The following is a 26142-nucleotide window of genomic DNA, read 5'->3' as shown; positions in this document are numbered from 1 at the left end:
AATAGACACTTGAATAATGAGATCATTGAAATCAGTCGATGAAGCAGTAAACGCGAAATTTGGTAAATCGAAATAGTAAATTTCGACTAAACGACTGTGGAAATTATTGCGCGCCAAGCATGAGGCTGCAAATAGTCTAAAAATAAAGATGAATTGACATCTCTTCAACCCTTACGCACGCTTTCATGATAATTTTCCTGATGACGAAAGTACCTTTACTAAACCAAACCCCCCAATAACTGCGCAAATTGGATTTCAAAACAAACATTGGAAAGCGCTTCGCTAGCGTTTCACCAAATGCTTTGTAAGCACAATTCAACTCATGATAATCTTCCTGATGACGAAAGCCCCTTTACTGAACCACCCCCCTCCCCCCATAACTGTGCAAATTAGATTTCAAAACAAACATTGGAAAGCGCTTCGCTAGCGTTTCACCAAATGCTTTGTAAGCACAATTCAACTTGCGATTTCAAGTAACAACATGAAGACCACAAGCGTGCTTATTGGTAATCCCAAAATAACCCCAATGTGAATGCGTATTTTCATATGCCTGCTGAGTGAATTTCAAACACTTTTGATAACTTCCTGCGTCCAAAGGTCGCCAGAAACGGAGAGTAGAAAATATTAATGCTATCATCAACAAAACAAAGTGCGCTAGTATTTGGCTTCTACATTATAGCTAGAGAAGCAGATCAACTTTATTATTTACCAACGTATGTTACTTAATCGTGCAATTCTTTAGACATAGCCGGCTACCTTTTGACCTGAAACAAACCGATTTAAGGCAAATCAGAAAAGAAATAAGAAAAGCGCCAAGCTAGCATTTCGCCAAATGCAATGTAAGCAAATTATCAGCATGCGAATTCTAAGAAACGATTTGAAACCACATGCGCGCACGTCAGTTATCCAAAAATAGCCGTTTCCGAGTGCCTGATTGATTGATTGAGCGATGATTACCGAGGCGGGAAGATGTTGAAAAATTTTACTTAGCGCAAGAATCGTCCTTTGACCTGTTGAAATATACTATTTCAGACAAGCCAAGCATGATTTGGGAAAGAAACTTTGTTTCACAATGCTTAGTAAGCATGCTTGGTAAGCAGTTTGCTCAGCCATGTCTGCGGTTAAATTTGGCAGCTGTCGTGATGAGACATGTTATACTTCAGTTTCGGTACGTCTCGCTATACAAACACTGATCTGGTGTCAGCGCAAGTTCAGTTGTGCGTCTACTTCAACTGGTCGCTGTGAGTCAATTTGCGCGTGAGCCGTCAAAGATTATGTCGGGAAGACCTACACCAAATCCCCCTCCAGATCCGCCAACACCGTCTCCGCCACGACCGTCTTCGCCAAATGACGGTGGCTGTATTCTATTTTTCTTCTAGCCACTCAGTATGAAATGTTCGTATTCGAGGTTTGTCGCAAATTTTCGCATGACATGTCACAGTAATATTACTACTCAATTAATTTGTTTTGACGTTCCCCTTGAACGGTTAGAAATAACCTCGGTCAGCAAAATCTGTTTGTTGAATGCAAGTAATCGTAGATACGATCTCTGTCTTAGAATGCGCCACGTATGTTAAAACACATTACAAAAGAGGTAGAAGAAACCTAGCTTACGCATCATTGTGATCGATCGTTCGCGCTGTCAAGAGGAAGGGAAGAGTTGACGAGCCACTGTCTCCCCATCAGATAAACCCATCTCTCTAAAATGCCGGAAGGTCCAAAGCAACAGCTAATGCTGTCGGAGACGCAAGTTATAGATGCATAAAACAAGTCGAAAGCTCTGCCAGAGCTCTTCAAAGATGCATACGCAATTCTCAGCCCGCGGTACAACGCTGTCGCGCAATGTTGCGAAGAACTGATCGAAGTAAACCATCATTAGTATGCAATATATCGTTTGTAAGTCATTTTTCTTCTTATATTTTGACATGTTTTAATTCTATCTCAGGCTGGTGGGCGTCCTGCGCTATACTGTAACAAGGTGAGTTTCATTTGTATTCATTTCTTCCACATCGAAAGCGAATCGTTTTATATTACGATGCTATCCTCATTATCCCAACTAACATGATCCTGCCCGTGGTTAAGACAGCACTATTAAGGTCAAGCCCATAAATGCGCAACAAAATTTCAGCAAACGGAATACATTATGGCCTATTAATACCTAACCGCCAAGTATTTGATAAGCTCATGTTGGTTTGTTTGAAAGGTCGAAATGAAGTGAAGAGCCGTTGCGCAGTTAAAGATTAAGCAAAAATGAAAATCACTTCATTGAAAACCACGTCACTGAGCAAAAACAATTGCAAAATATCAGTGGCAACACGGCATGTGAGCTAGAAATACTTCAGCAAAGTTGATCATCAATCACCAAATTGCAAGATACTGGTTGTAAAATGACAAAAAAGTTAGGCAGCCGAAGAGCTTGGCAGCATCAATGACATTGCGGAAGAAAAACATTTGTAGGCGAAAAAGTGCATAACAATTAATTTTGAAATGTCAATCAAAGTCACAGGGGCGAAAAAGCGCGCGAAAAAACTATAGAAAAGCGTGAGACGGTTAGTTGTGGTACCATTGTAGAAAGAATGCCCAGAGGAGGAGCGACCGGTAATTCTACTCGCGATGCGAGTTACAAGAAGAGGAACACTGGAAGAAAAAAGAAACCAGGAGAAGGAGCTGTTCAAAAGAAAACAAAAATCCATAACAAACGTAAAGCACCACAAGCGGGCAACACTGGAAGCAAAAAGAAACAAAGGCGCGCAACGACTCCACAGAACTCTGTGACGGTTATTCGTAATACCATAGAAAGAATGCTCAGAGCAGGAGTGAAGACGAACACTGGGAGAAAAAAGAAGTCAGCGGAAGGAGCTGTTCAAAAGAAAACCAAAATCCAAAAGAAAAGTAAGGCGCCACAAGCGAATCAAAGTCGCAGTAAAAGTCGCGCCAAAAGTAAATACCGAACTTAGGTATGTTATCGATTCGTTGCATTTTTTACTTCTCCCAAGCTGACTTTTTTGCCTTTGTATTTCAGGTTGGTGCAACAGTCAATGAAAGGTATGTTTATACGTTTTCTTTTTTCGAAAATCGCGGATTCCCGAAATGAGCTAGATTTACTTCAACTCACTTGAGAGAACTGTTCGCAAACTAGACAATTTCTGAGTGTTGATCCTCAGTTGAAGAAAAACCGAATCGTTTAAACTCTTCATGCACACTGTGAAAATAGTCCATTTTACAGTTGCGTACTTGGTTGCCAAGCCTTTGAACGGAAGTGAGGCTAAGGTTTACCTCGATATGATACAAACGTTGCTGCTTTTCAAATGTAAATTACCTTGTTATCACGGTCACTAGAAATTGTTCTCTATCACAACATGGTCACCTTCAGCCTCACTCCAAATCAAAGGCTTGGCAACTAAGTACACAACTGTAAAATGGCCTATTAACATTCGCGCGCAGTTGTCTTGGCATGGACGAAGACTTCAGAAATAATTCTAGCTACCCTCAAACATAATCGACACCGGTTTATTACATTCGTGAAATCTGCAGTATTAAACCTTTCAGAATATTAATCACCTTGTCTTGCCTTTCAGACTCCAAAGATGAGCTTTTTGGAAGAGAACTAATGAAGCCCTTCACTAGGACTGATGTGTTCCTTATTCTCAAGTTTCTGGAATTATCTACAGTTTGGAAACGTTGCACACCTTTGATAGACTGTTTTATTCTTATTAAGTAAATGGTTGTAGGTTACTGATCTTTGTAAGTTTGAGAAAGTTTTCGGTTTAAGAGTACAGTGCATGAAATGCTTAGTTTTTGGTTGAGTTCGTTACTTCGATTGAATTTGCGGATTTTTTCAAGTACTCTGCGATTTTTTACATTTTTTGGCTTAGCGCTGTTTTATTTGACTTGATAAGAAAGCGATGTAATGCTTCAGTTACAAATTCGCTCGTGGATGGCGCAAAAATGTAGAGGACTTAGAGGAGATAGAGGCAATAAACTTGACATAGAAAGTGACTTGAGCTGTGTTTATGTTCATTTGATGTAATCAGTACTTCCTAGTCTGATACCCCAAGTTCAAAAACCCTCATAAAAAAATCCTTTCCAATGATAAACAAGGCATTTGGCTCAGGAGAAATGTTGGGGAATTTTAAGGCAAAAATGAATGGCTCTTACATGCCCAAGACATTCAAGATGATGGCATAGAATGCAAAATGTCTAAATTGGGGTTCCCCGCGGGAAAATCATAAATCAAAGGGATTACATTTTGAAAATTTGAACATGGATGAATAGAAACTTCAGTAAAAAGCTCTTTGTAATCATCCGATGAGGCAGAAATCGCGAAGTTAGGTTAGTCTAAATGGAAAATTTCGAATAAACGACTGTGGAAATTATCGCGCGCTGCGCGAATTTGACACATCAGGCCGGAAATAGTCTTAAATAAAGATGAATCGACATCTCTTCAACTCATGAGCGCGCTCTCATGATTTGTTTTCCAACCTGGTGTTGACAGCACCTTTTTTGAGCCAAACCTCCTAATAACTGCGCAGATTGGATTTCAAAACAAACATCGTAAAGGTGCTTCGCTAGCGTTTCACAAAATGCTTTTTTAGCACATTTCTTGTTTATCGACTTGCGACCTATACGTAATGACAAGAAAAACACAAGCACGCACTTTAGGAATCCCAAAATAGCCCCAATATGGACACGAATTTGCCTTGCACGGAAGTCGCTGATCTATAAAAGTTTAATTATTTCCCGACTCAAAAGTGCGCTAGAAACGGAAAGAAATAAAATATGAATGTTATCATGAACAAAACAAAGTGCGCAAATGTTCGACAAGAACATCGTAGCGAGAAAAACTGGTCACCTTTCTTCACACCGAGGTGAAAATGTCATGCAAATCGGGATTAATAAGAAACCAAGATTTGGAAGTGTTATATACTACGCCTTCATGAGTCACAACAATAGCACGAAAAGTAAGTACCATTGTTCGACGTAAGATTTTATGTTAGAGACATCTTAAAAACACTTTCTCACTCTCATTTCAGCGTCTACCAAGGACCACGACAAAGACAAGGACGCCTCTAGCGACTCGACTACGAGCACGAACACCACCGGCAACTCGACTACGACTACTTTAACAATTCGACAACGACAGACACTTCTAAAGACTCAACTAGAAGTTCGGACACCAACAACGAGTCGACTTGGAGGATGAGTGACGCAGAGATTGTAGATTATGGAATCGTTTTCTCGTTTTCCCATCGAGCCAATTAAGCGACTTCCTATTTCTTGTTTTAGATCATGACAACAGAGGCAATGATTTAGAATTACCATTTAAGGCAAGCCCGGTTTTAAATCTTTGACACAACATGCCCAAACGTACAATTTTACTTGGCGCAAAAGTCCGTCCTTCGACCTGGTTGAAATATTATACTCGAAAAAGAGCCAGACAGGATAAGGCAAAGAAACATTGTTTCAAAATGCTTCGTAAGCATGCTTAGAAAGCACTTTTCTGCGGTCAAAATTGGCAGCTGTCAAGATCGTGAATATGATACTTCAGTTTCGGTGCACCTCGCTATAAAAAGCACCGATCTGGCGTCAGTTAAAGTAATCGTTGAGTAAAGTTGAGCGTCTACCTCTGCTGATCTCAGTGAGTCAACTTGTTCGTAAACCACAGTTACTCGAAAGTATGCCTTGTAAACCTACGCCAAGTCCCCCTCCAGATCCGAAGCCACCGAGATCAAGACCAACGAAGCCCTTACGTCGACTCCGTTAAGGAAAAGGTCTGCCAAAAATTTCCTCTTTATCCACTCAGTGTAAATAGTTGCAACTTCTCGTGCCACGAGTCAGTAATATTCTCACTCAATTATTTTTAATTTTGCTGTGCGTTCCTCTTGATGATTTGGAATGCCATAGGTCAGTAAAATCTATTTTTCGAGTAAAACTAATCGTAAATATAATCCTCGTTTTAAAAAGCGCCAAGCATCTTAAAACAAATGACCAAAATGATAAACAACGTAGCTTATATATTTTTGTCATCGATCGTTATTGCTGTCGAGAGTAAGAGATGACAAGCTACTCGCGAACCATCTCTCTAAAATGCCCGGAAGATCCAACGCAATCGCTAATGTTGTCCGCGACGCAAGTTATAGATGCAAAAAACAAGTCAAAAGATCTACCGGATTTCTTAACCGAGGTACACGCGGTCCTCAGCCGCAACGCTTCCTCGCGATGTTGCGAATAACTACAGCTCGAAATAAACCGTGACAACATAGCGGAACTCAGCGCTTCCTTCATCGATCGCTTTCTTGCGATGTTGCGAAGAACAACTGCTTGAATTAAACCATCATTAGCACATTATATTGTTAGCAAATCATTTTTCTTTTCCTACTTTGACATGTTTCTCTCTAGTTTAGCCTGGAGGACATCCTGCTCCGAACTGAAATTATTATTTTTAGCGGTTACAACAGCATTAGCTAGGGTCAAACGCGTAAATACGCAAAGCGAATTGCAAAAATTTTAACCGACGGAATACATAGTATTTTAATATCTAACTGCTAACTAGTTGGTTAGCTCATGTTAATTTTCTTGAAAGGTGGAAGTAAAGTAAAGAGCCATTACACAGTTGAAGATTAAGCATAATACTTTACTTTCGGTCTACGACTTTCTCTAGTCATGCGTATGAAATTAGGGTTCGGTGAGTCAAACCAATATAAACTTGTTTAAGTAAGCGCATTGCCTTCTTCCTGTCTTTCAGGAACTTCAAGAGCAAAACGGACGAAGAGAGTAGATGACGACCTTGATGATACTTCAAGAAACCGAAGAATTATCTCTTTGACCTGTTCTTGCGTTCTTCAAGCAAACAAGCATTAGATGTTAAAAGTAAAGGAACTGTTAACAATAGACATTTCGTAATTTTGTCAGAGTTCACCACAGTAAATCATAGAATAATTATTCGTTTATTCTTCGCAATTGAAAGGATATCACATCGATGTAGAAATAAATGTAACACTTTTCTCTTCTTGCACATAAATTTGGCTCGCTGTGTGTATTTACGCGATGTCCTTGTTATTGTAAGATACGACGATACCCCAATTTATATTTACGCGCACAATGAACGCAAGGCTTTGCGATGAAGCAATTTCATCAGTATCATAATCAAAATATAAGGAATGATAAACTGACGCGTTCGCGCCGAAAATTCTCTTCGCTAACGAAATTTGATTAAGAAATTACAAAAGAGCATTCCTTGATCCCAGACGCGCCCGGTACGAGATCTACGATATCTTGCACGCGTTTCATAGTGTTTCATAACACGTTCGTTTGTTCAGACACAAGCTTATAAACACAATCTTAGCCGCATGAAAATTGCAACTCAGTGGACTGTGAATTGTTGTCAATCAAGTTGCTTAAATCGTCAGATAGGCCGACACATTCTAAGACAAAAATGAATGGCCCTTACATGCCCAAGACATTCAAAATGATGGCATAGAATGCAAAATGTCTCGATCGGGGTTCCCCGCGGGAAAATCATAAATCAAAGGGATTACATTTTGAAAATTTGAACATGGATGAATAGAAACTTCAGTAAAAAGCTCTTTGAAATCATCCCATGAGGCAGAAATCGCGAAGTTAGGTTAGTCTAAATGGAAAATTTCGAATAAACGACTGTGGAAATTATCGCGCGCTGCGCGAATCTGACACATCAGGACGGAAATAGTCTTAAATAAAGATGAATCGACATCTCTTCAACTCATGAGCGCGCTCTCATGACTTGTTTTCCAACCTGGTGTTGACAGCACCTTTTTTGAGCCAAACCTCCTAATAACTGCGCAGATTGGATTTCAAAACAAACATCCCAAAAGTGCTTCGCTAGCGTTTCACTAAATGCTTTTTTAGCACATTTCTTGTTTATCGACTTCCGACTTCTACGAAATGACATGAAAAACACAAGCACGCACTTTAGGAATCCCAAAATAGCCCTAATATGAACACGTATTTGCCTTGCACGGAAGTCGCTGATCTATAAAAGTTTAATTATTTCCCGACTCAAAAGTGCGCTAGAAACGGAAAGAAATAAAATATGAATGTTATCATGAACAAAACAAAGTGCGCAAATATTCGGCGAGAACATCATAGCGAGAAAAGCAGGTCGCCTTTCTTCACACCGAGGTGAACATGTCATGCAAATCGGGATTAATAGGAAACCAAGACTGGTAAGTGTTATATACTACGTCTTCATGGGTCACGAACAATAGCACGAAAAATAAGTACCATTGTTCGACGTAAGATTCTATGGTAGAGACATCTTAAAAACACTTTTTCATTCTCATTTCAGCGTCTACCAAAACCGACAACAAAGACAAGGACACCTCTAGCGACTCGACTACGAGCACGAACACCACCGACAACTCGACTACGACGACAAACACTTCTAAAGACTCGACTAGAAGTTCGGACACCAAGATCGAGTCGACTTTGAGGATGGGTGACGCAGAGATGGTAGATTATGGAATCGTTTTCTCGTTTTCCTATCGAGCAAATTAAGCGACTTCCTATTTCTTGTTTTTTAGATCACGACAACAAAGGCGGGGATTTAGAATGACCATTTAAGGTAAGCCCGGTTTTAAATCTTTGACACAACATACCCAAACGTACAATTTTACTTGGCGTCCTTCGACCTGGTTGAAATATTATACTCGAAAAAGAGCCAGACAGCATTAGGCAAAGAAACATTGTTTCAAAATGCTTCGTAAGCATGCTTAGAAAGCACTTTCTGCGGTCAAAATTGGCAGCTGTCAAGATCGTGAATATGATACTTCAGTTTCGGTGCACCTCGCTATAAAAAGCACCGATCTGGCGTCAGTTAAAGTAATCGTTGAGTAAAGTTGAGCGTCTACCTCTCCTGATCTCAGTGAGTCAACTTGTTTGTAAACCACAGTTACTCGAAAGTATGCCTTGTAAACCTACGCCAAGTCCCCCTCCAGATCCGAAGCCACCGAGATCAAGACCAACGAAGCCCTTACGTCGACTCCGTTAAGGAAAAGGTCTGCCAAAAATTTCCTCTTTATCCACTCAGTGTAAATAGTTGCAACTTCTCGTGCCACGAGTCAGTCGTATTCTCACTCAATTATTTTTAATTTTGCTGTGCGTTCCTCTTGATGATTTGGAATGCCATAGGTCAGTAAAATCTATTTTTCGAGTAAAACTAATCGTAAATATAATCCTCGTTTTAAAAAGCGCCAAGCATCTTAAAACAAATGACCAAAATGATAAACAACGTAGCTTATATATTTTTGTCATCGATCGTTATTGCTGTCGAGAGTAAGAGATGACAAGCTACTCGCGAACCATCTCTCTAAAATGCCCGGAAGATCCAACGCAATCGCTAATGTTGTCCGCGACGCAAGTTATAGATGCAAAAAACAAGTCAAAAGATCTACCGGATTTCTTAACCGAGGTACACGCGGTCCTCAGCCGCAACGCTTCCTCGCGATGTTGCGAATAACTACAGCTCGAAATAAACCGTGACAACATGGCGGAACTCAGTGCTTCCTTCATCGATCGCTTTCTTGCGATGTTGCGAAGAACAACTGCTTGAATTAAACCATCATTAGCATATTATATTGTTAGCAAATCATTTTTCTTTTCCTATTTTGACACGTTTCTCTCTAGTTTAGCCTGGAGGACATCCTGCTCCGAACTGAAATTATTTTTTTTAGCGGTTACAACAGCATTAGCTAGGGTCAAACGCGTAAATACGCAAAGCGAATTGCAAAAATTTTAACCGACGGAATACATAGTATTTTAATATCTAACTGCTAACTAGTTGGTTAGCTCATGTTAATTTTCTTAAAAGGTGGAAGTAAAGTAAAGAGCCATTACACAGTTGAAGATTAAGCATAATACTTTACTTTCGGTCTACGACTTTCTCTAGTCATGCGTATGAAATTAGGGTTCGGTGAGTCAAACCAATATAAACTTGTTTAAGTAAGCGCATTGCCTTCTTCCTGTCTTTCAGGAACTTCAAGAGCAAAACGGACGAAGAGAGTAGATGACGACCTTGATGATACTTCAAGAAACCGAAGAATTATCTCTTTGACCTGTTCTTGCGTTCTTCAAGCAAACAAGCATTAGATGTTAAAAGTAAAGGAACTGTTAACAATAGACATTTCGTAATTTTGTCAGAGTTCACCACAGTAAATCATAGAATAATTATTCGTTTATTCTTCGCAATTGAAAGGATATCACATCGATGTAGAAATAAATGTAACACTTTTCTCTTCTTGCACATAAATTTGGCTCGCTGTGTGTATTTACGCGATGTCCTTGTTATTGTAAGATACGGCGATACCCCAATTTATATTTACGCGCACAATGAACGCAAGGCTTTGCGATGAAACAATTTCATCAGTATTATAATCAAAATATAAGAAATGATAAACTGACGCGTTCGCGCCTAAAATTCTTTTCGCTGACGAAATTTGGTTAAGAAATTACAAAAGAGCATTCCTTGATCCCAGACGCGCCCGGTACGAGATCTACGATATTTTGCACGCGTTTCGTAGTGTAACACGTTCGTTTGTTCAGACACAAGCTTATAAACACAATCTTAGCCACATGAAAATTGCAACTCAATGGACTGTGAATTGTCGTCAATCAAGTTGCTTAAATCGTCAGATAGGCCGACACGTTCTTAAATTACAAAAGGTTGCATCTCATTGAAGAAGGTGGTAGACTGGCTTTTGAGGAACAAGAAACAGATTGTATCTGCTTAATCTCTTAAATATAAAGTATGCCCGGGAAATCTTGTGCTTGCAGCAACTCAACCAAAGACGCTGGTTATCCATGCCACAAAGCAGACTGTCCTACCTTAAAAAATGAAGCATGTAAAGATAACTGTACAAAGCACCACTGTAAGTTATGTTTCTCTATTGCGAGATTTGAAAAAAACAGCGTCTGACAGCAAATTCTTCTCCGCTTTCCCAGGTTGGTGCGAAAAGTGCGTTATACTCTAAAAAGTAGGTAAGTTTCCAAGTGTGACAAATAACGTAGATGCAAAGGTCACTGTCAATCTATATCAAACCAAACGGGGTGTCAAACATGGCAGACATGACCTGCACTTTTTCAGCTTGAATATCCACTTACAGCTAGCTTTCAAGATTTTTAGCGATACAATTGTGCGAAGTTGCATGAGTTACGAGCGCAATCACGTTCCCACGTTGCGTAAATACGATCTACAGCAATTTCAAAACAATTAATTGATGCCCGCGTTCAAAGGTCTCATGTGCGCAATGCTTGTCGTATCGCGTCAGCCTAAACAACCAAACAGAGCTTGAGTGGCCATAAAAAAAAAACTGCAAACCAAGGCTGTTGACGTCGTGCTTCGCTTGCATTTTTTTCAATGTGCCATGAAAGCACATTTTTGTTAATCAATGAGCGACCACCGCGTTGAATAAAATGAAAACCTTATAAGGGCAACTGTCTCGATAAACAAAGATGCTCCGGAAATAGCTTAGAATTCCACCCGCGTATTTTGTGGAGCAAAGATGTGCGCATCTACGACTGTGGCAAAACACAGCTAAGAAGGGAACCCGAGGCTATTTCTTGCCAATTTATAGCAACTTTCCAACAAATAAATAAACTGGCCGATACGTTAGTAACCAATGTTTTGTTTCATGAAGCTTTGAAAATAATAAATTTAGCGAGTGCAGATATGAATTAAACAAATTTTGACCCGACACGCGTTCATTGTTTTTCATCACAACTAACTGACGCAACCAAACAACCCACCTATGAGGAAGACGAATGATGAGAAAATGACAAGGACGGCCGCGTAAAAACCAATCGGTAAAACTAATTTCAGACATGTGAATACAATCAAATGTCAAATATGGAAGTATGACGTGAGAGTCTAATTCGTGGAAAAAACTAGGCAAGCATAAAGCGCACTATCATACCGAGCAGGCAAACGCGTTTTCGACAGTCAATAAATTCTCTCGTTTTCGACAGTCAATAAGTTCTTGATTCTACCAAGGAGATGTCGGGCGGTTGTGGAAATTCGACATGTGATGCAAGTTATGGTAATGCTTGTGATCCTTGACTTAAACTGCTATAATCACGATCTGCCTATTCTTGTTTTAATATTCTGCTTTTCGACATAACCAATCGTTTATTTTACCTTCATTTTCAGACAAATGTTGCTGCTGTATTCTGTAAACAGGCGCTCATGGGGTAAGCTTAACTTAAATTCTGAAGTCCCCCTTAGTGTGGTTTTCAGTCGTTCGTTCAATGTAGCGGCGTAACACTGCAACAAATTTCGTTGTAATCCACTCAGTATAAATTGTTGCACTTTTCGCGCAAAGAGTCAGTGATATTCTTACTCACTTATTTTTAACTTTTTTGTGCTTTCCTCTTAAAAAAAAATGACAAAAATGATAACCAATGAAGCTTACATATATATTTGTGATCGATCGTTCTTGCTGTCAAGAGGATGAGTCCACGAGCTACTGGCGAACCAGCTCTCTAAAATGCCCGGAAGATCCCATACAACCGCAAATGTTGTCCGCAACGCAAGCTATAGATGCGAAAAAACAAGTCAAAATATCTAACACAGCTCTTAACAGAGGTACACGCGGTCCTCGGCCGCAACGCTTTTTGCGATATTGCGAGAAGAACAACTGCTCGAAGTAAACCATTACAGCATGGCAGAAATCTTGTCCTCGATCGCTTAACACGTACTAAATCTTCCTTTCCATTGTTTTTCAGGTTGGCGCGAATGATCAGTGATTTAAAAGGTAAATTTTCGATACTCTTTCGAAAGTGGTCATTGTTTTTATACTGTTTTCTATTCTAGTTCGGTTATTCGCGCAATAGGCGATAGATTTAACCCTGGAGAAAGAGTGCTTAGCATAACAAACCATTTCTTAATGTCTTTCGAACCAGAATTGCACAGAATTGGTTCATGCACAGTAGCAAAATACACATTATCGCGTAATTGCCTCATTTGGCTTACACCAAGAAGTTGAAATAACTCTGTCGAGTATAGCAAAGAGATCTCTCGTTTCTGAATTCAAACCGGCTCGTTTACCATCCGTTCAGACTTATGTAATCATTGTCATTTATACTTAATCAGATTTCCTCGCCTTTCAGATGCCAAAGACCAAGTTTTAGAAGGAGGAATAATGACACCCTTGTGCACAAGGACTGATGCGTTTCTCGTGTTCAATTACTTGCAGTTATCACTATTTGTTCGCGTCGCGAAGCCTAAAATAGAATTGTTCCCTCATATAACGAGGGCAATTGTAGTCGAGCTGGAGTTAGCAGATGGTTATTCTTTTCACAAAGTTTATGATCAAAGTTCGTTTAGCTTGAAATGGATTGTATTTGGATTAGTTCTTAGTTAGGGTTCTCACCTCTAAGAGATTTCACGGTCGAGTTTTTCTCAACCTAAGACACTTTTGGAACGTATGATTTCTGGTGCTGTTTATTTGACCTACGTTCGATGACAAAGCATTGTAACTCATCATTCCGCTTGCGGAGAGGAGAAAGCAGAAGAACTGATGTAAAAGATCTGACAGAGATAGAGTCAATAAACATTCCAGCAAAAGTAGTTTGAGTTGTGCTCTTGTTAATAAGTTATTAGCGGTGTTTTCACAGCAGATATTCGAGACTCAGTATCCCCACCGATATCAAACAAAATCGATAGCACAGAAATTCGAGAAGGCACGACAGGATGTCTCAAAATGGGTTATTTACCAGAATATTGCAAGGAATATTGAGGGCTACAGTCCACAGCATCAATCAAGAGAGATACCACTACCATAGACATTTTAAGGGCATCACTAAACAGACCCGTTGGCGCCAGAACCAAATTCCATTCGCCCTAGCGAGGAAGGAGGAAACGCTTGTAAGCCTCGACTTAAATTGCTTATTCTTGTTTTATTTCTCTGCTTTTAAACATAACGAACCATTTGTTTTACCTTCACTTTCAACATGTGGTTGCTGTTGTATTCTGAAAACAGGCGCTTATGGGGTACGCTTAACTTAAATTCTGAAGTCCCGCTTAGTGTGGGTTTCAGTCGTTGTTCAATATGGCGGCGATAACACAGCAGCGTTTTCAATAGATTCAAGTTTTCTTCTTCGTGATCTACTGTTCTCGTCGTCTTAGGCTTTTCTCGGACTCGATTCTCGACTCTCGATTCAAGAGTATGCTAGATGAAATCCTTCGTCTTAAATTCACACCAAGCTGCGTAGTCTTTGAGCTCGATTTGAGAATTGCGCTTTTTATTTCAATGATCAACATTATTTATTGTTCGTACAAGATGGCGGATAGTGTCATCAAATCTCATAGAGAAAAGCATTTAAACACAATATTTGATCTAACAGTCCATGCTACAGTCATCTAAAGCCACAATTTCTGTATAAACGAAACAACGATCAAGAAAACCGAATTTGCGCAAAGAACCATTGAAAATAAAGCAATTAAAGTGTAAGAGCGTGGGAACACATTTGCGTCGTGGATAGGTAGCCACGAGATGCACTTTTTCTGAAGGCCAAGTTGATGGCCATCAACTCCCATAGTCTCCCATATAAATGGAGAGAAGGAAATAATTTTGTGATTCCAGTTTAACAGACTCACATGCATAACAGCAAAAAAGGCTTATAAAAAAATAGTACACGAAGTACGCAGACGCAACTTTGTCGCCACGTAGTAAAAGCACTGATCTGGCTTCAGCCATAATAAAGTTGAGCGTCTACCTTGGCTGGTCGCTGTGAGTCAACTTTTTCGTACACTATAGCCACTGAAAATTATGTCAAAACCAACGCCGAATACCCCTCCAGAACCGTCGCCGGAACCAAAGCCATCAAAGCCGAAGAAGGGCTGAAATCGACTCTGTTAAGGATTTGAAAAGGTCTGCAACAAATTTCATCCTCATCCACTCAGTATAATTTGTTGCAACACTTTGCACCACGAGTCAGTGATATTCTTACTCACTTATTTTTAACTTTGTTGTGCGTTCCTCTTAAAACAAATGACAAACATGATAAGCAATGAAGCTTATATATCGTTGTGATCGATCGTTCCGCTGTCGAGAGGAAGAGTGCACGAGCTACTGGCGAACCAGCTCTCTAAAATGCCCGGAAGATCCAATACAACCGCAAATGTTGTCCGCGACGCAAGCTATAGATGCGAAAAACAAGTCAAAAGATCTAACACAGCTCTAAACAGAGGTGCACGCGGTCCTCGGCCGCAACGCTTTTTGCGATTTTGCGAGAAGAACAGCTGCTCGAAGTAAACCATTACAAAATGGCGGAAATCTTCCTTCATCGATCGCTCAACACCTACTAAATCTTCCTTTCCATTGTTTTTCAGGTTGGCGCGAATGATCAGTGATTTAAAAGGTAAATTTTCGATACTCTTTCGAAAGTGGTTTTTATTTTAATACTGTTTTCTATTCTAGTTCGGTTATTCGCGCAATAGGCGATAGATTTAACCGTGGAGAAAAAGTGCTTAGCTTAAAAAACCGTTTCTTATGTCTTTGGAACCAGAATTGTTTAATCTCTTCATGCACAATAGCAAAATACACATTATCACGTAATTGCCTCGTTTTGGCTTACACTAAGACGTTGAAATAATTCTGTCGAGTGTAGTAAAGCGATCTCTCGTTTCTGAATTCAAACCGACTCGTTTACCATCCGTTCAGACCTCTGTTACCATTGTCATTTATACTTAATCAGATTTCCTCGCCTTTCAGATGCCAAACACCAAGTTTTAGAAAGAGGAACAATGAAGCCTTTTTGCACAAGGACTGATGCGTTTCTCGTGTTCAATTACTTGCAGTTGTCACTATTTGTTCGCGTTGCGAAGCCTAAAACAAAACTATTCACTCGTATAACGAAGACAATTGTAGTCGAGCTGTAGTTTGCAGATGATTATGGTTTTCAAAAATTTTATGATCAAAGTTCGTTTAGCTTGACATGGTTTGTATTTGGGTTAGTTCTTAGTTAGAGTTCTCACTTCTAAGAGATTTCACGATCGATTTTTTCTCAACCTAAGACACTTATGGAACGTATGATTTATAGTGCTGTTTATTTGACCTACGTTCGATGACAAAGCATTGTAACATTCAAGTCAATATTTCACTCGCGGAGAAGAGAAAGCAGAAGAACTGATGTAAAAGATCTGACAAAGATAGAGTCAATAAACATTATAACAAAAGTAGTTTGAGTTTTGTTCTTGTTCCTGAGTAATTAGCAGTGTTTCCACAGCAGACATTTGAGACTCAGTATCCCTACCGATGTCAAACAAAATCGATGGCACAGAAATTCGAGAAGGCACGACAGGATGTTCCAAAATGGGTTATTTACCAGAATATTACAAAGAATATTAAGGGATACAGTCCACGGCATTAATCAAGAGAGATACCACTACCATAGACATTTTAAGAGCATCAGTAAACAGACCCGTTGGCGCCAGAACCAAATTACCTTTGCATTAGCGAGGGAGGAGGAAACGCTTGTGAGTCTCCACTTAAACTGCTTATTCTTGTTGTAATTCTGTGCTTTTCAACATAACGAACCATTTGTTTTACCTTCACTTTCAACATGTGGTTGCTATTGTAGTCTGCGAACAGGCGCTCTTGGGGTAAGCTTAACTTAAATTCTGAAGTCCTGCTAAGTGTAGGTTTCAGTCGTTTGTTCAATATGGCGGCGTAACAGTGGCATTTTCAATAGATTCAAGTTTTCTACTTCGCGGTCTACTTTTTGTTCTCGTCGTCTTCGGCTTTTCTCGGACTCGATTCTCGATTCAAGGGGATGCTAGATGAAATCCTTCGTCTTAATTCACACCAAACTGCGTAATCTTTGAGCTCGATTTGAGAATTGCGCTTTCTTCTTCGATGATCAGTATTCTTTGTTGTTTGTTCAAGATGGCGGATAGTGGTATCAAATCTAATAGAGAAAAGCATGTAAACACAATATTCGATCTAACAGTCCACGCTTAAGTCATCTAAAGCCACAATTTCCGTATAAACGAAAGGACGATTAAAAAAACCGAATTTGCGTAAAGAACCATTGAAAATAATGTAATTAAAGTGTAAGAGCGAGGGAACACATTTTCGTCATGGATAGGTGGCCATGAGGCGCAATCTCGTGGTATTCGACTTTTCTCGGACTCGATTCTCGATTCACGATTCAAGGGGATGCTAGATCGAATCCTTTGTCTTAAATTCACACCAAACTGCGCAATCTTTGAGTTCGATTTTAGAATTGCGCTTTCTAATTCAATGATCAACATTGTTTGTTGTTTGTACAAGATGGCGGATAGTGGTATAAAATCTAATAAAGAAAAGCATTCAAACACAATATTCGATGTAACAGTCCACGCTAAAGTCATCTAAAGCCACAATTTCTGTATATACGAAACGACGATCAAGAAAATCGAATTTGCGCAAAGAACCATTGAAAATAAAGCAATTAAAGTGTAAGAGCGTGGGAACACATTTGCGTCATGGATAGGTAGCCATGAGATGCAATTTAGCGGAAGGCCAAGTTGATAGATATCGACTCCAGCGGACTTTCCCTTACAAATGGAGAAAAGGCAGTAATTTTTTTATTCCAGTTCAACAGATTCATATGCATAACAGCAAAAAAGGGCCTGTAATAAATTAGTATACGAAGTACGCAGACGCAACTTTTTCGCCACGCGGCAAGGTTACTTTTATCGCGTCTCACTATTAAAAGCACTGATCTGGCTTCAGCCATAATAAAGTTGAGATCTACCTTTGCTGGTCGCTGTGTGTCAACTTGTTAGTACACTACAGCCACTGAAAATTATGCCACCAAAACCAACGCCGAATACCCCTCCAGATCCGTGGCCGAGACCAAAGCCATCAAAGCCAAAGAAGGGCTGAAATCGACTCTGTTAAGGATTTGAAAAGGTTGGCAACAAATTTCAGCTTCATCCACTCAGTATAATTTGTTGCAACATTTCGCACCACGAGTCACTGATATTCTTACTCACTTATTTTTAACTTTGTTATGCTTTCCTCTTAAAACAAATGACTAAATGATAAACAGTGAAGCTCATATATTATTGTGATCGATCGTTCTTACTGTCGAGAGGAGAGTGCACGAGCTAATGGCGAACCATCTCTCTAAAATGCCCGGAAGATCCAACGCAACCGCAAATATTATCCGCCACAAGTTAAGGACGCAAAAAACAAGTCCAAAGATCTACCACAGCTCTTAACAGAGGTACACGCGGTCTTCAGCCGCAACGCTTTCTCGCGATGTTGCAAAGGACAATTGCTCGAAGTAAGCCATTACAACATGGCGACGCGGCAACAACGCGTACTAAATCTTCCTTTCAGTTGTTTTTCAGGTTGGCGCGAATGATCAGTGATTTAAAAGGTAAATTTTCGATCCTCTTTCGAAAGTGATTATTGTTTTTATACTGTTTTCCATTCTAATTCGGTTATTCGCGCCATAAGCGAAAGATTCAACCCTCTGGAAAGAGTGCTTAGCATAACATACCATTTCTTAATATCCGGAACTGTTTAATCTCTTCATCACTGTAACAAAAGAAACACTATTGCGTAATTTCTTCGTTTTGGCATACACTAAGACGTTGGAAATAGTTCTAGCGAGTGTAGCAAAGTTATCTCTCGTTCCTGAATTCAAACCTATCCCTACCGAGGTCAAACAAAATCGATAGCACAGAAATTCGAGAAGGCACGACAGGATGTCTCAAAATGGGTTATTTACCAGATATATTGAAAGGAATATTGTGGCACTAATCAAGAGAAGCACTACTTCCATCGACGTTTTCAAGGCATCGGTAAATAGACCCGTTGGCGCCCGAAAAATTGGAAATGAAACTGAACGAAATATGCAAAATACTTCAAATGGGAAGTCAGCCCAGTAGTGATGATTCCAAAATAGGTTAGTTCATTAATATTCGCGAGATTTTATTGCGCAATGGAGTTCAGGTATTGAAGCTATGTAGCGTTAAACTGCTGCAGGGCCAGCGAATGCGTTTGAATTTCTGTTGTGTAGGAATGAAGAAACTCAAAACAATTTTCACGCGCATTTAAAGATGATTACGTTTTTTGCGCAAATGGAGATTCAAAATATGGTCAAAACAAGAACACCTCGAAGAGCTGCTTTGTTTGCACTTAATTATACGCAATGAGAGTTATTTTTCGATCATTCACTTCGTCGATAGTTTCTCATACGAGGCGCAAAGTTTAAAAGAATTTCGATATGTCTGAGTGCAGATATGAATGAAAAAAATTTTGACCCGAGGCGCGTTCATTGTTTTTCATCGCAACTAACTGACGCAACCGAACAACCCACCTTTGAGGAAGATGAATCATGAGAAAATGACATGGACAGCCCGGTTTTTTTTTTGCGGTAAAACCAAATTTTGCTTGGTTGATCGATTGAGCGTAATCGGCGAGGCGGGGAGAAATAGGATAATTCACAGACATCTCTACTTAGCGCAAAAATCTGTCTTTCGACCTTGTTGAAATATTATACTCGAAACAAGTAAAATATGATTCGAAAAAGAAACTGTCTTCCAAAATTCTTCGTAAGCACGCTTGGTAAGCAGTTTTTTGCGCTCAAACTTGACAGCTATCAAGATCGTACATGTGATTCTTCGGTTTCGGTGCGTCTCGCTATAAATAGCACTGATCTGACGTCAGCCTAAGTAAAGTTGAGCGTCTACCTCTGCTGGTCGCTGTGAGTCAACTTGTTCGTACACTACTGCCACTGAAAACTATGCCACGAAAATCAAAACCAACCCCGAATTCCCCTCCAGATCCGAAAGGTCCAAAGCCGCCACCCAATCGGCCAACAGAGAAAGCCACACCATCGCAGCTGTCATCATCGAAACAGTCACGAACGAATCCGTCAAAATCGCCAACGTCAAAATCGCCACCGTCAAAATCGAAACTGTCAAAATCGAAACCGCCCCGATCAGATACCGAGAGTAAAGAGAAGACAGGCCGTAGATGACTCCGTTAAAGATTAGAAAAGGTCTGCAACAAATTTCCTCTTTATCCACTAGGTATAAATTGTTGCAACATTTCGCGCCACGAGTCAGTGATATTCTTACTCAACTTTGTTGTGCGTTCCTCTTGAAAGTTGTTTTCATACTGTTTTCTATTCTAATTCGGTTTTTCGCGCCATAAGCGAAAGATTTAATCCTCTGAAAAGAATGCTTAGCATAACTTACCATTTCTTAATATCCAGAATTGTTTAATCTCTTCATGCACAGTAACAAAATACACATTATCGCGTAATTACCTCGTTTTGGCTTACACTAAGACGTCGGAAATAATTCTGTCGAGTGTAGCAAAGAGATCTCTCGTTTCTGAATTCAAACCGACTCGTTTACCATCCGTTCAGACTTCTGTTACCATTGTCATTTATACTTAATCAGATTTCCTCGCCTTTCAGATACCAAACACCAAGTTTTAGAAGGAGGAACAATGAAGCCCTTTTGCACAAGGACTGATGCAGTTTCTCGCGTTCAATTACTTGCAGTTGTCACAACTTATTCGCTTTGCGAAGCCTAAAACAAAATTGTTCCCTCGTATAACAAAGGCAATTGTAGTCGAGCTGGAGTTTGCAGATGATTATGGCTTTCATTAAGTTTATGATCATAGTTCGTTCGGCTGAAATGGTTTGTATTTGGATTAGTTCTTAGCTAGGGTTCTCACTTCCAAGAGATTTTACAATCGTGTATTTCATTTGGCTTTCAAGTCATCATTCCACTCACATAGAGGAGAAAGCAGAAGAGCTGATGTAAAGATCTGACAGAGATAGAGTCAATAAACATTACAACAAAAGTACTTTGAGTTGTGGTCTTGTTTCTGAGTTATTAGCGGTGTTTCCGCTGCAGATATCCGAGACCCAGTATCCCTACCGATGTCAAACAAAATCGATAGCACAGGAATTCGAGAAGGCATAACAGGATGTCTCAAAATGGGTTATATATACCAGAATATTGCAAGGAATATCGTGGGCTGCAGTCCACGGCATTCGTCAAGACGAGGACCAATTACATCGACGTTTTAGGGACATTAGTAAATAGACCCGATGGCGCCCGAGAAAGCAGAAATTAAATGATACGAAGCAAAATATGCGAAATACTTCAAACGTGAAGTCGGCCCATGTAGTACTGATTCCAAAATTAGGGTAGTTCATTAATATTCGCGAGATTTTACCGCAAATGAAGTTTAGGTGTTGAAGGCTGAGCAATCTAGAGTTGAACTGCAATAGGCGGGAAAATTCGCTTAAATTTCTGTTGAATGGAGATCAAGAAACTCGAAACAATCTTCACGCGCATTTTAAGATGATGATCTCGTTTTTTTGCGCAAATGAAGATTAAAAAAATGTCAAAAGCAAGAATATAGTGAAGAGCTGCTTTGTTTATTTCGATCATTTACTTCTTCGATTGTTTCTCATACGAGGCGCAAAGTTTAAAAGAATTTCGTTTCGTCTGAGTGCAGATATGAATTGAACAAATTTGGGCCCGAGACGCGTTCATTGTTTTTCATCACAACTAATTGACGCAACCAAACAACCCACCTATGAGGAAGACGAATGATGAGAGAATGACAAGGACGGCCGCGTAAAAACCAATCGGTAAAACCAATTTCAGACATGTGAATACAATCAAATGTCAAATATGGAAGTATGACGTGAGAGTCTAATTCGTGGGAAAAACTACGCAGGCATAAAGCGCGCTATCATACTAAGCAAGCAAACTCGTTTTCCACGGTCAATAAGTTCTCCAAAGCTTGATTCTACCAAGGAGATGTCGGGCAGTTCTGGAAATACGACAAATGATCCAGATATCAAGCGAGGTAATGCTTGTGAGCCTTTGACTTAAACTGCTATAATCACGATCTGCCTATTCTTGTTTTATTAATCTGCTTTTCGACATAACCAACCGTTTATTTTACCTTCATTTTCAGGATGTTGTTGCTGCTGTATTCTGTAAACAAGCGCTCTCGGGGTAAGCTTAACATAAATTCTGAAGTCCCGCTTAGTGTGGGTTTCAGTCGTTCGTTCAATATGGCGGCGTAACACAGCAGAGTTTTCAATAGACTCAAGTTTTCTACCTCGCGGCCTACTTTTTGATCACGCGGTCCTCGGCTCTTCTCGAGCTCGATTCTCGATTCCTTCGTCTTCAATTCACATCAAACTGCGTAATCTTTGAGCTCGATATGAGAATTGCGCTTTCTACTTCAATGATCAACATTGTTTGTTGTTTGTACAAGATGGCGGATAGTGGTATCAAATTTGATAGAGAAAAGTATTTAAACACAGTATTCGATCTAACAGTCCACGCTTAAGCCATCTAAAGCCACAATTTCTGTATAAACGAAACGACGATCAAGAAAACTGAATTTGCGCTGAAAACCATCGAAAATAAAGCAATTTAAGTGTAAGAGCAAGGGAACACATTTTTATCAGGGATAGGTAGCCATGAGGCGCAATTTGACTGAAGGCCAAATTGATGGACATCGACTCCAGCAGAGTTTCCCATATAAAATAGAAAGAAGGTAGTTGTTTTGTGATTCCAGTAAAACAGACTCATATAAAAAACAGCAATGATATCGCGGAAGAAAGATATTTGTAGGCAAACCAGTGCATAACAGTTGGTTTTGAAATGTCAATCAAAGTCACATGGGCGAAAAAGCGCGCGCAAAGACTATGGAAAAGCGTGAGGCGGTTAGTTGTGGTTTCACTGTAGAACTCTGAGGAGACAAGCATCAACAGTTTGTAGAAAGAATGCCCAAAGCAGGAGCGAGTGGTAATTCCACTCGCGATGCGAGTTATAAAAAGAGAAACAAAGCAAAGAAAAAGAAACCAAGGAAAGGAGCTATTCAAAAGAAAACAACAAAAACTGGACGTAATGCGCCAAAGGCGAATAAAAGTCGCAGTAAAAGTCGCGCTAAAGGTAAATACCGAACTTAGTCATGATATTGATTCGTTGCATTTTTCACTTCTCCCAAGCTGACTCTCTTGCCTCTGTATTTCAGGTTGGTGCAGCAGTCAATAAAAGGTTAGTTTTAATCAATTTTTAAAAACGATTCATGAATCGTCATTTTACTATTGTCTATATTTTTCTTGTAAATCGGATATTCCCGAAATAAGCTGGATATATTTCAACTCACTTGAAAGAGCTGTTAGCCATCTAAACCGCACGTTTCTTTTCCATTCATAAAGGCAAGCAATAAAACATGACTGTGGTTGATTGTATATCATTGGAAATTCATATTCCCTGCTCGAATTTAGATAGCAATGTTCGGGCTAAGAGCCAAAGCAATATGTCTACTCAGAGGGAGAATCAGTTGCTCTCCTTCGCATTCCACATAAATGGATAGGAGTTCAATGAGTGAGCAAAATCTCTGTGCTAGATAAACTAATTGCGTAAAAGATTTTCGCTTTAGAAGGCTTCGATTATATAAGCAGAAGCTACGAAAGCGCAGAAAAAAATATATCACACATAATGCTGTTGTGATTGACCCTTCTTGTTGAAAACAAGAGTTCAAGAGGTACTCTCTTTATATCGCTAAGAATCATACCTTAAAAATGCCTAGAAGATCAAACGGAACAACAAATTTTGCCCGCGAAAATGATAATAAATGCAAGAAAAAACTGGAAAGATCTATTAGAGCTGTTTGTAGATTTGCCCGATTTATCGAAGACATAAAAAATTTGCAAGCTTGTTCTCTATTTTAAGACTAAATGTTCCCAGTAAATAATCGTTGTTATATTATGTCGCCTGTCGTTTGTTTTTCTCTCCTGCTCTAAAAATTTTCTCTCTATTTCAGGGTGGATGGCATCCTCCGGCGTAACGATACATGGTGAGCTATTTTTGAATCAATTTCTATTCTAAATCGAAAGTGAATCATAATCAATACTTGTAACCCTCATTTTGGCACACAATACTTTGCATTAGAACAAAGTGACTCTAACTTTTTCGGCAACTCTCTAGATCTTTAGCGCAAAATCATGCGAGTAGGAAATCGAAAATCTATGATTTCTCACTTTTAACCACCCTAGCTTTCAGCGATCGACTGGGAAGTCCGTACACGACTACTTCCTACCCGCCTCTCTATTGAAACTTTAAAGCTGCCTTTAGAGAACATTTTGTTTCGTAAATATAAATTAACATCGAAACTGCTTTGTCGTTTTACAGAAAAACGTAATCCTTATGCTGGCAATTTTATAAGTTTTAAAAAAAATTGCGCTTTTAAGTTAACCGATTTTTCTGAATATTTTAATAATTGAGCATAAAATCGCGTCAGTTGAAAAAACTATGTCAGATACATCTGTGGCAGACGAAGTTGGCGCGCGATTACTTTTCTTAAAACTTCAAAATGTCAGGAAAATCACAGGCAACTGGTAACTCTTCTCGTGACTATGGTTATCAGAGAAAGCGAAGAAAGAGGGCAAAGAATAAAGCGCGCAAGAGGGAGAGCATCCAAAAAAAATTAAACCTTGAAAGTGCCAGAATAAGTTTTGTACCTCCTTCGAGGACAAAAAAAGGGTCCTCTGTCTCTTTCTAATTTGTTTTGCTTTTTTCATTCATTTCTGCACTACTGACATTCTCTCTGCATCTTTATTTCAGATTACCTGGAGCATTGCACCATCCAGTAGAATAGGTGGGTTTTAGTTTCTATTTCAAAAGTAAAAGTGATTCAGTCTCGTTTTGCGCTCTAACTGACCGCTCTCACCGCCACTATATTGTACATTTATCGATGTTTCTATACGATAAAAAAGGCCCCTAAGTAAAAGTTGTGCAGTCAGATATTTCCTCTAAGAATTGCGCGCTAACAGAACACGCTTCCTGACTGCAGCTTCAAGCGGTAACAAAGCAAAATCTTCACTTATATTCATTGCTTAAAATCAGTGATTCCAACGAATTGTTTAACCAAAGTGGCATGCTTTTCTTGGTGGTAATTACATCATTAGTGAAAACTGAAACGCACAAATCCTCTACAAAAATCCTAAAAAATTGTAAAGAATTTAAAACCATCTCAGGTAACAAAAGCAAAATACAAGATATCCTCAGCGCAGATGATCATCTTCACTGCCACAAAGCTTGTATGCGGATTTAAGGTTTTGATAACGCAAAGCTATATGAACATTTTTAAGTAAACACACTGCATTCTTCATGTCTTTCAGGAACATCGCGAAAGAAAAGGACAGAGAGAGTTGATGACGATCTTGAAGATGCTTCAAGGAACTGAACTTTTATCTCTTTGAACTGTTCCCTGCTGTTTACGCAATCAAGCATTAGATGTTTTTTCTAGGTTTCCCTATGTTTCTTACTTAGCTAAGCGAAAGTTTCTTTTTTAACATTTACACTCTTGTACTAGGATAGGAATAAATGTAACACTTTTTTCTTTGTGCAGGAAAATTTGGCTTGCTATGTTTTTACTCGACATACTCCTTATTGTAAGATAAAGGATGCCTCCAATTTAGAAAAATGCCTCACTTTAGGCAAGACTTTTCCATGAGGCAACTCCATGATTTTGGAAAGCTAACCATCAAAGCACTGTCTGTCAAAAATTTTGGTATTATTGGCTGAATTATAAGCGCCTAAAACTCAGTTGGCAAAACAGACATCATTTGATGTCGAGCACGCTCCAAATGCGTTCTACGATATCTTGCGCGCATCTATCGATTAGTTATTTTATCCTAACCGACCAAATGCCGTTTAAAAATCAAAGACCAAAAATTTGCGAAACAAGTTTTACCAATGACATAGACCACGAACCTTGTTATAAGATTTCTAACCATACCTGAGGGCATATGTTAGTAAAACAACGGCCAACTACCGCGCAAATTTTTAATGAAAACCAAGTAAGCGCCAGCGTTTAGGAAAAACAGACCCCTGCAATATAGCTCAGATCTCAACCCGCGTATTTTGCTGTGCCCATATAGCTTGCGCAACCACATTTGCGGTAAAACATGAGACAAACGAGCCAAGGGAATTTACTGTCGATTTCTGGAAGACTTCTATAAGATAAACAAATCGGAAAAGGTCTGATGCGCTACACTGGTTACCAATGTCTTCTTAAGGAAATTTCAAAACACTTAAATTTAGCACCCAGCGATCTGATT

The 26142-nt window shown here is 39.5% G+C and overlaps 4 protein-coding genes and 2 long non-coding RNA genes across 17 annotated transcripts in view; 5 read left to right on the top strand and 1 right to left on the bottom strand.

The window, feature by feature from the left end:
- Positions 1–26142, bottom strand: part of LOC113666581 (histamine H2 receptor) — a 56976-nt gene that overhangs the window by 19517 nt on the left and 11317 nt on the right. The gene's annotated exons all lie outside the window — the stretch shown is intronic.
- LOC113666578 (uncharacterized) lies at positions 905–3999 on the top strand. Of its 5 annotated transcripts, none has more exons than XM_089210134.1 (4): positions 905–1092; positions 1946–1978; positions 3023–3045; positions 3579–3999. In XM_089210134.1, exons 1-4 carry the CDS (start codon positions 1073–1075, stop codon positions 3719–3721), a joined length of 219 nt encoding a protein of 72 aa, XP_089066260.1. In that variant the 5' UTR covers positions 905–1072; the 3' UTR covers positions 3722–3999. The 5 variants fall into 5 exon arrangements, with proteins under 5 accessions (XP_089066260.1, XP_089066261.1, XP_089066259.1 ...); XM_089210135.1 differs by having other exon boundaries at positions 905–1395; XM_089210133.1 differs by having other exon boundaries at positions 937–1408.
- LOC149043414 (uncharacterized) lies at positions 4620–10285 on the top strand. Of its 5 annotated transcripts, none has more exons than XM_089210128.1 (4): positions 4682–4961; positions 8327–8490; positions 8562–8602; positions 10010–10285. In XM_089210128.1, exons 1-3 carry the CDS (start codon positions 4814–4816, stop codon positions 8586–8588), a joined length of 339 nt encoding a protein of 112 aa, XP_089066254.1. In that variant the 5' UTR covers positions 4682–4813; the 3' UTR covers positions 8589–8602; positions 10010–10285. The 5 variants fall into 5 exon arrangements, 1 of the variants encoding a protein (XP_089066254.1); XR_016187853.1 differs by lacking the exon at positions 4682–4961 and adding an exon at positions 7948–8204; XR_016187851.1 differs by lacking the exons at positions 8327–8490; positions 8562–8602; positions 10010–10285 and adding exons at positions 5034–5771; positions 6746–7021 and having other exon boundaries at positions 4620–4961.
- LOC149043413 (uncharacterized) lies at positions 11942–13600 on the top strand. The gene is made up of 4 exons (XM_089210129.1): positions 11942–12071; positions 12182–12222; positions 12757–12785; positions 13141–13600. Exons 1-4 carry the CDS (start codon positions 12060–12062, stop codon positions 13392–13394), a joined length of 336 nt encoding a protein of 111 aa, XP_089066255.1. The 5' UTR covers positions 11942–12059; the 3' UTR covers positions 13395–13600.
- Positions 13821–20849, top strand: LOC113666590 (uncharacterized). 2 transcript variants are annotated; one of them, XR_016187856.1, is made up of 4 exons: positions 14301–14903; positions 15365–15393; positions 15747–16510; positions 20455–20849. It is a non-coding gene; the product is annotated as an uncharacterized LOC113666590 (long non-coding RNA). The 2 variants fall into 2 exon arrangements; XR_016187855.1 differs by lacking the exons at positions 14301–14903; positions 20455–20849 and adding an exon at positions 13821–14023 and having other exon boundaries at positions 15747–16213.
- Positions 21661–25435, top strand: LOC113666592 (uncharacterized). 3 transcript variants are annotated; one of them, XR_016187858.1, is made up of 6 exons: positions 21661–21866; positions 21978–22018; positions 23049–23071; positions 23844–23876; positions 24644–24677; positions 25201–25435. It is a non-coding gene; the product is annotated as an uncharacterized LOC113666592 (long non-coding RNA). The 3 variants fall into 3 exon arrangements; XR_016187859.1 differs by having other exon boundaries at positions 23023–23071; XR_016187857.1 differs by lacking the exons at positions 21661–21866; positions 21978–22018 and adding an exon at positions 22331–22966.

The sequence above is a fragment of the Pocillopora damicornis genome, chromosome 6 (genome assembly GCF_964200805.1).
Source record: "Pocillopora damicornis chromosome 6, jaPocDami1.2, whole genome shotgun sequence".
Lineage (NCBI taxonomy): Eukaryota > Metazoa > Cnidaria > Anthozoa > Scleractinia > Pocilloporidae > Pocillopora > Pocillopora damicornis.
Note: the sequence above shows the minus strand (reverse complement) of the source record. Positions and strands in the feature narration are given on the sequence as shown.